We start from the raw sequence: 13,871 nt of genomic DNA, 5'->3' as shown, positions 1-13,871 counted from the left end.
AGTGAGAGGTTTTTTTTTTTTTTTTTTTTTTTATTTGAAAAGCCACCAGCACTTGATCAGAGTTTCAAAACATCATCTCACACACTGATATGGATTTACGACCGACTGGGATCAGAGCGAACTTTATATATATATTTATGGGAGGTCTTTTTTATGTGAAGCGTCGTATATGATGTTTTTAAAAGGTTCCTATTCGATCTGTTTATACCTCAGTAATACCCATGACTGACATGATATGAGAGCATCTTCCTGAGGTTGTTCATGTCATCATTCAAAACAAGGCTAGAGCGGACGAAGCTTGATGAAGCGTGTCAAAGGAATTAAAAAGCTGATGAGGGCAAGAACTTCTGACTTCTTTCTTTTACACATTACATTGATCTAATATCGCACCCAACAACTCATCAATAAAGATAAGAATCCTTTATGTTCATCCTTGACAGCAGAAGACATCTGTTGTTTGTTTATTTATTTATCTTTGTCTTCTATTCCTTTAAGCCTTGACGGTCTTGACTTCAATGTTCTTGAGGGCATGGCTGAAGGGGCAGATCTGGTGAGCAACGTCAATCGCCTTCTCGAATTGCTCACCCTCGAGTCCAGTGTTAGCAACTCTCAGTTCCACAGCGAGCTGGAACCCCTTTGGCTGCTTCGGTCCGACGCTGACAAATGAAGTGATCGTGGTATCGGCGGGCAATTTGATCTTGAGCTCCCTGGCAGCTGCAGCAAGAGCACCGCCAAAGCAAGCAGCATAAGCGCCTCCGAGAAGTTCCTCGGGGTTAGTGCCTGGTCCGCCTAGAGAAGTAAAATTTTTTATTATGTCAGATTCTAATTTAGTTCCTTGTGTCCCATTAAAATGTCATCCAAGTGCCGGGGCTGAAAATGAGCAATAATTAAAATAAATAATAAAAAAAAAAAAAGACAGAAGTGGCGTTCCCCTCACTCTCTAGGACAAAATATGGCATGCAGACATCAGTTTGAAGAATATTTATTACCTTTGGTGCCAAACTCCTTAGGCAAATCTAACTTCAAGTCCAGGTTTCCTGTCTTGGTCGTGAGACGTCCATCTCTATATTTTATGGAAGAGGAGGAAAAAAGAGAAAGAGAGAAGAATGAGCAAGAAAGCGAGGATGGAAATGAGAGTTGGGTCAGATAAGAGCAAAACGGCTATGGCGTTAAGGCAGTATAGTTGTAAGAGAAAGATACATCATTGAACCTCAATCATCACTCTCACGTATACATGCTATCGTGAGAAAAAAATAAATAACACATCTGCATGGGGGAAAAGAGAGATCCGAAAGAGTAACTCCCACAATGGAATGAGATTTGTTGTGATCGATCATTGGTGATGATATTTGGGATTGCTTCTATTTTCCTACTAGCTTCTGTCTGAAAAACATTACCTGGCGCCTTTTACGGTGGACTCAGCTACGTAGATAGGTTTGAAGGAGAGGTGGCGCACACCAGTGGAGAGGGGAGCAGCAACAAGGCGCAGACGAGCAGCAGGGCGGGCAGCAAGACGAAGAAGAGACATGGTTGATGGTGTTTTTCTTTGTTTTTATGTGTGTGTATAGAGTGGAGAGAAAAAGAGAGGAAGGTTAAAAAAGTAAGAAGAATGAAGAAAAAGAATGAAGGTAAAATGCTTGGTGCAAGCATGAAAAACGCGCTGTCACGTAATGATTGAATCTAATGACGCGTGAATGCAGGTCGCGCTCATGAAGAAACTTTCTTTTAATGAAAAGCAGCTGACATTCCACAAAAACAAAAGCAAATATTTACATGTATGTTGCCCACAAAACCAATCGAGCCAAAGAAACAGCTCTTTGTCTCTTTTGTCTCCTTTTGTTGCTTTTGTTGTCTCCTTCTATTCTCTCTCCCTCTTTTCCTTCCTCTCTACTTCTCTTCTTTCATTGTTCCCACCATTCATTTAATTCTTGCTTACATTCAATCCTCAATTCTTTCTTCATTCACCCATTCGTAACCTAGTAACATACATCAAATATTCCTTCTAAATGATTTCTGCTGTTCAGGGCTTCGCAAGCAGAAACCGCCGTAGTCTGATGATTACTGCCGGAATCACTGGTGGTATCTATCTCATGGGCAAGTATGCCAAGAGTAAGCTCATCGAATTCCATGAGAAGAGTGCTTCAGAACGAACTGCTAATGAAAAGTAGGCCTCCTCTTGCAACTCTTTTATCGGGCGATTTGTATTTGGGGCAAATGTTCTCTTTACCAGGAATTGTAATTGATAAATATATGGATCTTTTGCTCAAACTATGTCTAATATCTACCGTAGCATGAAGCGTCGGTTCCAACAAAATCAACAGGACTGTGTCTTCACCGTGCTTTCCCTCCTTCCGATTTTAGGTGATCAGCTTTTGCATGAACTCAATGTAGAATTGATTGCTTCCAGGCTACAACAATCCAGATCTCAGCGATCGATGCCCTTATCCACTTCCAATAATATGCCCTTACTACCCAGGCCACCAAATAATAGTGAAGAAGATACTAGAGCCGTAACAGCAATGCCAGGACCATTTATAGCCGATGGTTCCGATCAAAACTCCCAAGATGTTAAAGACAAAGAACAAAACGATGCCGCTGAAAGGGCGGAGACTGATGCACGCAACATAGCAACAACTAGCGGGGTCACTCCTGACGACAACAGGACACCATCAGAGGCGGGCGATGGCCTTACACAGGAGAACACCATAGCCAGTGAATCTATGCCAGGAATTAATATCCAGGATCGTGAACAAGACGACAATTCCGCCGCTATCGAACGCCGTGCGAAGCGAGAACTCTGGAATGAACTTAAAGTTATGAGCTTCACACGTACAATCACCGCATTATATTCAGTCACATTCCTAACATTGCTTACGCAAGTTCAGCTCAACCTCCTGGGTAGATTCACTTATGTATCTTCCGTAGTGGCGCTCTCTGGTACGACAGATCAGTCGTACAGGGTCGAGACCCCATCTACCAAGGGCTCCTTGACTTCAACCAATGGACTCTTGGATTTTCAAACAGAAAAGAAATATCTCACATTCAGCTATTGGCTATTGCACGAAGGCTGGCGGCGATGGAGTGAGAGGGTCCGTGAAGTTGTTGAGGACGTTATTGGAGGGTGAGTGGCCTAAGTTCTAAGCTATTTTTGTCATCTTTCTGACTGCCAATACTGATTTGAGAATTTACTGCGATTTGGTAGTATCTCCCTAAAGAAAACCTTCACGGCCAAAGAGTTCACTGATCTGTTTGAAGAGATTCGCACTCGACTTGAATATGTAGACATGAACGGCATGCGTACATTTGTCAAGTAAGGAAATGGGGACCTTATCGTTTTTATTGTTATTGAAGTATATTCGACAAAGGCTAATTTTTTTTTCTTTTTTGGCTGATGCTTGCATCCATCTAGTATGCGTGAATATATACTGCCAGATAACGCAAGAGAAGAGCGTGAAGCTTTAAAAGCAGGGGGTGTTGATCTGTTTGATCTTATCATTGACTCTACACTTCGCAATTTACTTGACGAGACAAGGGACTTTATTGACAGTCAGGATTTTACAACTGTCCTCAAAGCCTCATTAGCGAGTATTTTTGCACGTTTCAACTTTGCGCTACAGCCGACATTTAATCCTTCTCTCCTCTCAATGCCCGCCGATGCCGGTGCTGGGAATGCTCCTTTACCTATCCCAGAGACTCAGGGAGATGCTATACCTCTGGCATCTTTACTTTCAGTAGTGACGAGACAAGTGCACCTGATCATCAATGGAGTTCCAAACGAGTATGTCGAAAGTCTCTCGATGGTCAAGGAGCTACAAGCGTTCTCAGCCATAATCTATTCTTCGTTTAATGAGGAGCTTGTCAATAACCAGTAGCAATTTTTTTTTTTTTTTTTTTTTTTTTTCCAAGGCAAACAGTTAATAAAACACATCATATTGGCCTGTGTGAACTTTTTTAGTTTTGTGGTATACAATTGGCCAGAAATTGAGAAACAAAATCGCGTCTCTGTGATCTCGTGTTGTACCGTCAAAGGCACCAAGGTGCGGTGCACAGATACACAAAAAAAATTATGCGATTATGCGTCTCTTCGATGAAGACACCTTTCTTTCTTTTTTTTTAGTCCTCATTCGCATTCGCATTTACATTCGCGTTCACATTCTCATTCTCAGTTCATTGTTCATAAGGTTCAACGCTTCGAGCCTTTTCAGTAAAATTCTACAGATCAATTCGGGTCTTAAAATGGCCTTACCACAAGAGATATTGCAAAAGTTAGAGCAGATGCGGATATGTCTACCAGATCTATCAGAAGAACATGGCCAAGTGCTCGTTGCAAACCCAGACAAGAACCTAGAGCAGATACCCCTCAATGGTTCTCATCTCAATGACATAATAACTCGTTCTGGTCCTAGATCTCATAAGGACGATCTGCTACAGTCATTAGCCCAGCTGAGCATTTCTACCACTGCTTTTACTGTTCCTGCTCCTGCTCCTGCTCCTGCTCCTGCTCCTGCTCCTACCGCTACCGCTACCACTACTCGATCTCTACCAACGGGTCCATATGCTTCTTATAACTATAGAAGCTATATTTCGAGACATTCATCCTTGCGATCGTCAATTACCGGTCCTTCACCTTCTCGTCCCACTCCATCAGTGGACCTTAAAGATGTCATATGCCCTATCGCTTTATCAGGCAGTGCCTCATGCAAAAAAAGCATATTTCTGAAAGCCCGGTTCGAAGCCTTTGCCGAGGTCGCTCGTCTATATGGTCCATATTCGAAGTTCTCTGAAGAAACATCAAGACTTTTATTGTTACATTCATATAAAGATTCACTTCACCAGTATACTGAGCGGCTCAATGCTACCCAAGATAGGTATAGCCTCAGTAGCCTCAAGTACTACGAAAGCGACAACAACGGCAGCAGCAGCAAAAGAAATAGCAGTAATGGCGACAATGGCAAATCACCGAGGAATAACAAGGCAGCGAGAGCCTCCAGACGGTTGGAACCTTATAGGAGAACTCCAAGCGCCAACAGCACTAGAGGTCATGATGGCTTCACAATAATGACCTGTCAAGGGCAGGGAAAGTCTATGACAAAAAATGGAGATATCTGAGTAAAATGCCGAACAAAAAAAAAAAAAAAAAAAAAAGGAACGTCGAGACCATTTCATCTTCTGGTCTAATCATAGCCATACTCTTCTGTCAGCGAAGAGGTTAAACATCATGCTTGATGGCGCGAATGTAAATATTAATTATTATAATTTTTATCTCAATTATTACGCACCTAACATCCTGTACCAACAAATAAAGACAAGGGGAGATCTCCCAAAATAAATAAATGAATGAGTTACAATAACATATTGGCCTTTCACGCCTTTCAGATGAGAGGCGATGTCAACTAGACAAACCTGTGAGTGTGGAAACAAATGTTTCAAAGGAGCCAGGAACCCTAGTTGTGAAACCTCTGTTAGATATCAAAGAGGAATGGCCAATTATTTAGATAGGACAACTTTTATAAAGAAAGCAATCAGAAAATTACATAAACTGTTTACTGTTGCTAAGCAACTCTGTAAGCTTTAAGCGTATACACATACAGATATGAATAAGTGTTTCTTTTCCCAAGAGCTACAAAGTACAATTATTCTTTAATGAAACCAATGTCATAAACCGATGATTGGTAATTGACAATCGAGAGTCTTTAATATCTAAATAAACGTTCCCATCATTTTATATTTCCACCATGGCTATCTGCGTCACTAGCCGGGGAAAATAAAAAATCCATTTTTGATTATTAACACCTTTGTTTGGCGCCGATAATTCTATGAATGTCTGGAAAGATCCTCGGTCCTACTCACAGGCCCATCCGCCCCTTTACACTCTCCTCAAATGCAGGATCATGCTCTACTTTTCTTCCTTTCCTCAATATCCCCTAGTCCCTGGTTCCATTTGCTTATAGTTAAGTGCATAATTATTCTGGAAGGGAAACCCCCTCCCAGCAACACAGGATTCATAAATACACGTTCGATTTTGCACAGCATCCTACTCCAGGGATCATGGAAAAGCCGATAGCCCCACTGAGCGCGGAGCTGTGCCAAAGGAAGTAAGGGGGCTCAGTACCAAGCGACGAACGGAAAAAAGTCCAATTTTCGTTTCTATCATCACTTCTCCTCTGCTTCTTCAACAGCAGCTCTTCGACCTCCAGAATACTTTCCTCCTTGAAATTAACTTCTATATTGTCGGGTCCTCCTGGCATGACTCTTTGGATAGATTACATTACCCGACAAAACACTACATCTTTTAATTTTACTCCATCCCTGCATTTATAATGTTTAAAAATTTCTGTTTAGCAAAGATTCAGATACTTAGACCGTTGCTCGTAAACAGAGAGCACATTCAGAAAAGATGCGTTTTTATCTGGCTTCAAGGTGTGCTTTTTTATGTTAAAAAAGTATTTTACTTTTTTATTTTTATTTTTATTTTTCTGCGATCTAACTTTCTAAATAAACAGGTATCTCGAGTATCTTGGATATCTTGGATATCTTAGTTACCTTGAAAATCTCGAGGACCATACGCAGCTAGGCTCCTGAACGTATTGGTTATTGACCTGTCTACTATCTTTATAATTATTATTGGGTTTTTTGAGTTTTTGGTTTTGTTTAGTTTTTCGTTTTTCGGGTCTTCTTGGGTTTTCTTGTTTTTATGGTTTTGACGCTGGTCACCATGGTTCGCCGGGCTTAGGAAAGGCTGCTCCTAAAGAGGGCCCAGGGACTCGGATGCCTGTCAAGAAATGGAGTAACTCTTGCTATGATTGGCGTAATAACGAAGGAACGAAAAAGAAAATAAAAAATAAAAAAGTCACTCACATGAACAGCTAACATGAGACATGGAGGGCCTATCCCTTATCCTGAATTCCGACCATTTTTGGTTGCAATTTTATAAAAAAAAATGTCTTTTTTTACTTAAAGCTCCCTATTCTTAGGCTAAATTGAAAGAGCTTGATCTCTAGAATCTGAAGATGTATTGAAAATTAGATTTCATTGTGAATGATCCTTTCGACATTTTCATTCCATTGCGGCTACCCATGTCACAATTAAGGTTTAGAGGGCCTGTGGCTGTGCGAAAGCTTCATTCATTCGGGATGATTCCATTTGAAACCTCAGAAGACTCCGCATGAATTACTTGAATGAAATCTTTCTTAGCAAGTCTCTAATAAATATCATCTAGAAGCCTCTTTTTCATTAATCAGCATGATCTTCACTATGATAGCTATTTAACAGGAGTAGTTGCAAAGGAGAAAAGTGTTTTCAACAGTCAATTTCCCTCGATTCTTTTTCTTTTATCATTAGTCAGCATATAATGGATCTCCACCATCTTGTTCATGACGAGGACTATCAGCCTCAAATCGATGACTTCGAGGGTGCTTGTCCTTCATATTTTGAAGATGGAGGAGGATAATGTCGAAGACACTCTCAATGAAGACGAAATTTCTTTTAGAGCAGAGAAACCAAGGAGTCGAGGATCTAGAGGTGTCCGTAATGAGAAACAAGCGAAGCTACCCTTGCCTCCAATATACAAACCACTGTCGAATATGGGCCATTCTGCATACGTCCATCGACTCCCTCGATCAATGGATGTTGAACAAGACGAAGCCGCCTTCTTTCAGTTGTTTTTTACAGACGATATCTTGGACGAGATTGCAAAAAACACCAATATCTATGCGGTGCTTCATCAAGCAGGAGAAGTTGGATCTCGCGAGTGGGCTCCAATGACAAGAAACTCTTTGCTTCGCTTCATTGCATTCCTGGTGTACCGAGGTGTCTATCCTTCGACAAGGATTGAAGACTTTTTCCTCCGTGATAACGATATGGCCCCTAACCACCCGATAGCCGAATATATGACTCTTCATGAAGTGCAGCAGATAAAACGCTACTTGCACATTTCAAATCCTCATTATGTCTTGTCCAACGACGTTCGGGCTAGCTATTATGACAAAGTTCAGCCTCTCCTTCGTCAGGTGCAATATGCTTCCAAGCACTATTATGTCCCACGACGAGATGTATCGGTTGACGAGATGGTCATTCGTTTCTCCGGCCGGAGCAAGCAAACATTTCGACTAAGATCAAAGCCGGTTCCAGAAGGGTACAAGATTTTGGCTTTATGCGATGCGGGCTATACATTCGCTTTTTTACCTGAGTCGCGGGTAGAGTCCAATGTCGAACTCTTACGGGATCCTTTGCCATCTCGTGAAGATGATGAACCCCTCTCTACCACAGGACGAAAAGTTATGTACCTCGTAGAACAGCTTCCAAAGTTTCCTAACTTGAAATTCAATGTTTACATGGACAACTATTTCTCAACCATCCCCCTTTTCAAGAATATGTTGAACCGCGGCATTGGAGCATGTGGAACCGTTCGTCTCAACTCACCATATTTCCCTGCTTCCCTCAAATATCTCAAAGAAGCACGTCTAGAGTGGGATGAGAAAGAAGGTGCGATAGTAAAGGATGTATTGGCTGTGCTTTGGGTTGACAATGGTCCTGTGACGATGTTAACGACTATTCATAGCCTTCATGACGACAGTTGGCTAATAAACAAGACCAGAAGAAGGCCGCGAGAAAACAAAGTAAATGCTCCCAAGATACGAAAAGTTTTTGGTGATTCATTTACAAAGGAACTACCCATCCCTCGCATCATTGATGATTACAACAAATATATGGGTGGGGTTGATATCGCAGACCAACTTCGTCAATACTACACTGTTCAGATGAGGTGCAGTCGTACTTGGATGCCGCTCTTCTTGTAGCTATTAGACACGAGTATCATCAATTCATACATACTGTGGTGTACCAATAACAAGTCGACGAGAAGAGACGGACATCGCCAATTTCGTCTGAATCTTGTAAACCAACTTTTATCACTCTCCAGGCCCCAAGTTGTCATCAAGCAAAGGCACTCAAAAAGGAAGTTAGAAGCTGAGGAATACCCTGAAATCACCATCAAGATGTCGAAAAGCAAATATATAACTAAAAACAATTCTACTCCAAATCCCCACCGACATCTACTGGGATTTCATTACCCAGTAAGAGCCGAAGGAAGCGAAAACGGGGGTGATAAAGGCAGGATGACATGCGCCAATTGTAGGCTCAAGAGTTTAAAAGAAGGCAAGAAAACTACTTCTCGGACAGAATGGAGCTGCGTTACATGCAAAGTCTTTCTTTGCTTGAAAGCAAGACAGAATTGCTTTGAGGAGTATCATACCAAAAAAAAAAAAAAAAAAAAGGTAACTTAAATAAATTTGTGTACTAATTACATGTAAAATTTTACCCTAATTTTTTCAGGATAAGGGATAGGCTTTTTTTGATTTGTATTATTGTTTGGTGAGATTTATAATTAAAGGGGAGGAGAGGATACGAGATCAAAGCGTTAACGGAGTCATTTATGTCTGAAAACTCCTATTGGCCCATAGGAAAAAATAAAGTTTGGTGGCAAAACATCAACAATAAATCTCGAATAAGAGTGATATCATCATATTCTTTAATTTCATGGGAAGAGAAAAAAGAAAAAGAGCTTTAGTCTCCATATACTTGAGTGGTGAGTAGAGGGGATGTGCTGTATCTGATTTAAAGTGGAGAAAAGTGAATGAGGCCCATATACAAAAGTCCACAAGCGGTAGACTTTCGTCAGCAGACCTTGTCTCGACGATGGGTAGTGAGGTCCAGCAAAGCGCATAATTTCTTTGCATGATTCCTTTGCAGGATTGGCATTTTGATTGGGCAGTTCTTTTTTTCTTTTCTGCATTATTATTTTTTTTTTTTTAGTAAACCTGCTTGATAATTCTCGCCAGACTAAACAAGTGCTGAATAGTGTCTGATCGTATAACGTTATTCTATTTTCTCTTTAATAAAATCATAGACATAAATGATATTGAGGCCAAGACTATTAAATACTTAAAATGTGGACATAGAATTAGCGCTTAATGATTACTTGAGTATACTCAATATGTGCCAGAGCATGTTGTCCATTTCCGCCCTCATTCGTTGAATCGAGGATTTGATTTATTCCTTTTATTTTAAGAAATAACAACAATAAATAAATAAATGAAAAAAAAAAAAAAAAAAAAAAAAAAGCGTTTACGCGGCTATTATCAGGGTCGTCACATGTTCGCAGCTCGTGGTTGATGTCGATTATGGCACGTCTTGTCGCTTTCAAATAAAGCAGACGCGTTGAAAGATCAGTTAATGTTTGTTTCACATTTGCGGAGTCAAACTCACCAATCATAGTCGCCCAAGTGACAGTGGGCGACATCTCTTGATTTGAATCCTTACTTATTCTAATGTATAGAGTTCCCTTTATTTATTTTTTTTGCTTACATTTCTACTTTGGAGAAAGAACTTGGGATCACTTATCGAGCGAGTGATTGGGTAACAAATGTAAAGATAAAGCGTTAGTGATTAAACAGATATTATATTCTATTTAATACTATAATATTTTAATACATAAAATTGTATCAAGTTGTTATATATTTTTCTTTTTATTGATGATATCACCGTCCCAAAATGGCCAGAAAAAGCAAGAAGTGTACACAGACGGTCTTTGGTTTTGAAAGTGTCATTCTGAAGATACAACATAAACTTTGGTTGATTTACTCTCCTGCTGTGCATCAGAAGCTGGTCAAGCTTCATGCTGGTGAACATTTATTCTTCTTCTTTTTGAATATGTCACAGATGGATGGATGATGCATTACGCTGTTTTCCCTTATCAGTAATCCTCATCCCTTTCCTTTCAAAAAGCATCAAGGTACTCGGGTGTTGATTTTAGACTTTTTTTGCCACTGTTTAGGAAATAAACTCTTTACTGAACGTACAAAGACCAAGGTACTCGGTGGCTTCATAGGCTTCACTCTCTTCCTTCTTTTGGGTATAAATATACCGTCCAAAGTCTCTGTAACGCACTTTTCTTCTCTTTTCTTTCCTCTCACTCAATTCCTTTCTCATAAGCTTTTTCCTTTTAAACTCTAAGCAACTTTTACACATTTTTTCTTTTCCTTCAAACACGTATACACCCCAAATACCATGAATACATCCACAAGTATGAAAAGAAAGTCGGAGAGCACGATGTTGGAACAAGCCTCCGCATCCAAGAGCCGGCGGCTAGCGGCGACTGATAATACTGGAGAAAATGAAGGAGCGACAGTGGATTCAGATTCATCCACACAGCTGGACCCATCTACGAGCAGAAAGAGGAAGCTTGAAAGCACGATGCCAGAGCAGACATCCTCTTCCAAGAGCCGTCGGCTATCGGTGGCTGATGTAGTCTCCACAGAGGTGGCGACGGGACCAGCCTACGACGCCCAGGTTGCAGCTGAAGAAGCCGCTCCCAAGAGAGGCGTCACATTCTCTCTTGAGAAACAGGAGCCTCAGCTGTCGAGCCCAAGAACAGCGCAGGCCAACAAATTGAAAGGTGTCCTCAAAGCGCCAGCTCCAACGCGCGGCAACCATTCGGAGGATGGCATCTGCGTGGAGGCAGCCCTTGTGTCGTTGGAGTCCGGGGACGCTCAGGTACGCTCGTCAGCTTACCTGAAGTTGCGAGCCGACTCCAATCAGAATAATAAAATCCCTTTGTACCTAAGCGAAGCCGCAGATTCTATGCGAGCATTCGCAAGGCATTTCATGAGGGATATGGATTTGAGCAATCCTCCAAGTCTAGTCCAGGCAGCACTCAGGTGCATGGACTATTTCCTTTCCGACCACTTGGTCGCTGCCACGTTTACTCAGGGGGAAACCGAGTCCCTGCTTACACAGATCTTACATCTGATCAACGTGACGAGCGAGGAGCAAACCTGTTGTTTGGCTATCTGTACCCTTGCATCCACCGGGGCCCCCTCAAGCTTATTGCTTCCTTTCCTCCCACGAATGATTCAAACTTTCTTGAGCAACCTGAATCCCCGCTTTGAATCACCGAGCATCACCTGCGAGTGCTTGGGGGGCCTATGTTCTGTGTTTGCACAGTATCCGTACAAAATTGTAGCGACAGTCCAAGCATGGCTCTTCCCCGTGCTAATGAAAGTAATATCGGTCATTCCTTGCATTCGGTCAAAGGCGCTGGGGCTGCTGACGATGGCAATCCCCAAATTGATTGAAAAAGAATACGCGAAGCGGATACAGGCAGCTAAAGCGTTCATGAAGGACTTTGGCACAGAATTCCTTGAGATTTTGGCAGAACGGTTCCTGAATGATAATAATGGTAAGACTAGGGCCCTTTTTTTTATCTTTTTATTTTTTTTATTTTTTTTTTTTTCAATGAATCTTGTTTGAATAACATTTGGGTACTTCTCCTATAACCCTAGAGGTCTATGCTATCACTGTATGGGGAGCCCTGGTCACATTATTAGGAAAGGATCTAAGAAAAAGCTCCGCGCTTAGCTCCATGCTTAAGATGGCAGAGGTAATTTAATCAATAGAGCTGGCGCTCCGCATTGGCGCATTGCTGAATGATACTGACTCTTTCTTTATTTCTTTCTTTCTTTCTTTTTTTTTTTTTTTTTTTTTTTTTTTTTTTTTTTTAAAAAAAATACAATTCTTTGATCTCGACGTATTTATCACTCATAGAAATGTTTCAACTCAACATCGCCCACGAAGACCAATATTAAGGTGGCTGCATTCCAAGCATGGACGTAAGATGAACCTCATGAATTCTTTTTATTTTTATTTTTTATTTTTTTATTTATTTATCCAAGTTAGCGTTGTATTAACTTCAGAAGCATCTGATGCAATGTTATGCTTGTATTCTATGGACTTTTTGTAGTCGGCTCATCTATAGCTTTGCTATCGATGGGCATATCAGGGATGAGAAGATCCTTAAATTAATACTCGTCCCACTCACAGATTGGTAAGTTTGTTCACAGTTTTTTCACTCACTTGACATCTTTGCTTCAAAAAAAAAAAAAAAAAAAAAAAAAGCTTATTTGAAAACTAATATCCACCATTATTACTCCTCCTCATGTCAGCTTTTTGAACGAAAAAAACAATCGCGTCCGAGTAACGTGCGCTAGCTCCTGGGTTTCGCTTATTTATGCCCTTGGCTCCAAGCTGCCGAAGGTATGGTGATATGCTTTGAGAATCTCAGTATCATTAACCTGAGGTCAAAAAAATTCAATCTCTAACGGACTTTCCTTGCTTTGTACTTCGTATAGCACGCAAATCAAGCCCTCTTTCCTCAATTGAGGCTTGCAATCGAGGATGACTCTGAGAATATCCGTGATCTGGCCCTTAAGCTTATTGTGGCATTAATCTCCAATTCTGGTGGTCAATGTATGGTGTTGACATTTGCCATTGTAATATTCAAGCTCCAAAAGAACTATCTATTTCGTTGATGGTTAACAGTGTATTCCACTCTTTAATAGACCTTGTGGAGGAACGTCAAAGTATAGTACCTGGTACTATCACGTTTTCGGGCCTGGGCTTCACAGAAGCATCTTGGGTGCGTACAGAGTTACTGGATAACTGTTTAGAATGCGTTTACAGAACCATTGCGCTACAACACAAGATTCAGAAAGCGGCAAATGAAGACTGGTTGGAACTTGAACTGACAGGACTACCTCTAATTACGCAGCGGTGTACGAGAGCTTGGGAGAGCATTGTGAAAGCTATCCATTATAGTACTCTACAAGAGAATGGTATGGTCTTGTATAGGGATTGATCAGCATCTGACTTTCCAATAACCAGAGGATACAAGAAAGGTAGCCTAACGAGTAATAATCTCCTCAATGCTTATACTAGATGTGAGAACGGCTCCTGAAACAGACTGTGCTCTGTCATTGTTAATTTTTGCTGAAAAAGTGTCACAGTGCGATCCGGAAACACTCATCCCTGGAGAA

General features: G+C 41.0%; 4 protein-coding genes across 4 annotated transcripts; 3 read left to right on the top strand and 1 right to left on the bottom strand.

The window, feature by feature from the left end:
* Positions 1–420: 420 nt before the first annotated feature.
* On the bottom strand, positions 421–1,629 carry BCR41DRAFT_349972 (OsmC/Ohr family). The gene is made up of 3 exons (XM_022023578.1): positions 1,398–1,629; positions 990–1,063; positions 421–789 (listed from the first exon to the last, which is right to left on the bottom strand). The coding sequence occupies exons 1-3, from the start codon at positions 1,526–1,528 to the stop codon at positions 491–493; spliced, it is 504 nt and encodes a 167-aa protein (XP_021883000.1). The 5' UTR covers positions 1,529–1,629; the 3' UTR covers positions 421–490.
* A 377-nt stretch (positions 1,630–2,006) lies between these two features.
* On the top strand, positions 2,007–3,873 carry BCR41DRAFT_320393 (Peroxin-3; the record flags this gene model as incomplete). Its single annotated transcript, XM_022021392.1, has 4 exons — positions 2,007–2,164; positions 2,291–3,121; positions 3,203–3,310; positions 3,410–3,873. The coding sequence occupies 4 exons, from the start codon at positions 2,007–2,009 to the stop codon at positions 3,870–3,872; spliced, it is 1,560 nt and encodes a 519-aa protein (XP_021882999.1).
* A 224-nt stretch (positions 3,874–4,097) lies between these two features.
* Positions 4,098–5,120, top strand: BCR41DRAFT_349970 (hypothetical protein). The gene has a single exon (XM_022023577.1). It carries the CDS (start codon positions 4,237–4,239, stop codon positions 5,107–5,109), a length of 873 nt encoding a protein of 290 aa, XP_021882998.1. The 5' UTR covers positions 4,098–4,236; the 3' UTR covers positions 5,110–5,120.
* A 6,991-nt stretch (positions 5,121–12,111) lies between these two features.
* On the top strand, positions 12,112–13,367 carry BCR41DRAFT_369260 (Rap1-interacting factor 1 N terminal-domain-containing protein; the record flags this gene model as incomplete). The annotated part of the gene is made up of 6 exons (XM_022026440.1): positions 12,112–12,238; positions 12,342–12,439; positions 12,604–12,668; positions 12,800–12,883; positions 13,002–13,092; positions 13,188–13,367. The coding sequence occupies 6 exons, from the start codon at positions 12,112–12,114 to the stop codon at positions 13,365–13,367; spliced, it is 645 nt and encodes a 214-aa protein (XP_021882997.1).
* Positions 13,368–13,871: the final 504 nt, after the last annotated feature.

Source organism: Lobosporangium transversale, assembly GCF_002105155.1.
Source record: "Lobosporangium transversale strain NRRL 3116 chromosome Unknown BCR41scaffold_11, whole genome shotgun sequence".
Lineage (NCBI taxonomy): Eukaryota > Fungi > Mortierellomycota > Mortierellomycetes > Mortierellales > Mortierellaceae > Lobosporangium > Lobosporangium transversale.
The sequence above is the reverse complement of the archived record's forward strand: the minus strand, read 5'-3'. Positions and strand labels throughout refer to the sequence as shown.

Excerpts from the sequence above, each read along its gene's own strand:
- BCR41DRAFT_349972 (XM_022023578.1), bottom strand. The coding sequence starts at position 1,528 with ATGTCTCTTCTTCGTCTTGCTGCCCGCCCTGCTGCTCGTCTGCGCCTT. Across the intron at positions 1,064-1,397 it reads TCCACCGTAAAAGGCGCCAG|AGATGGACGTCTCACGACCA; the intron begins GTAATGTTTTTC and ends CATAAAATATAG. Across the intron at positions 790-989 it reads TAAGGAGTTTGGCACCAAAG|GCGGACCAGGCACTAACCCC; the intron begins GTAATAAATATT and ends TTACTTCTCTAG.
- BCR41DRAFT_349970 (XM_022023577.1), top strand. The coding sequence starts at position 4,237 with ATGGCCTTACCACAAGAGATATTGCAAAAGTTAGAGCAGATGCGGATA.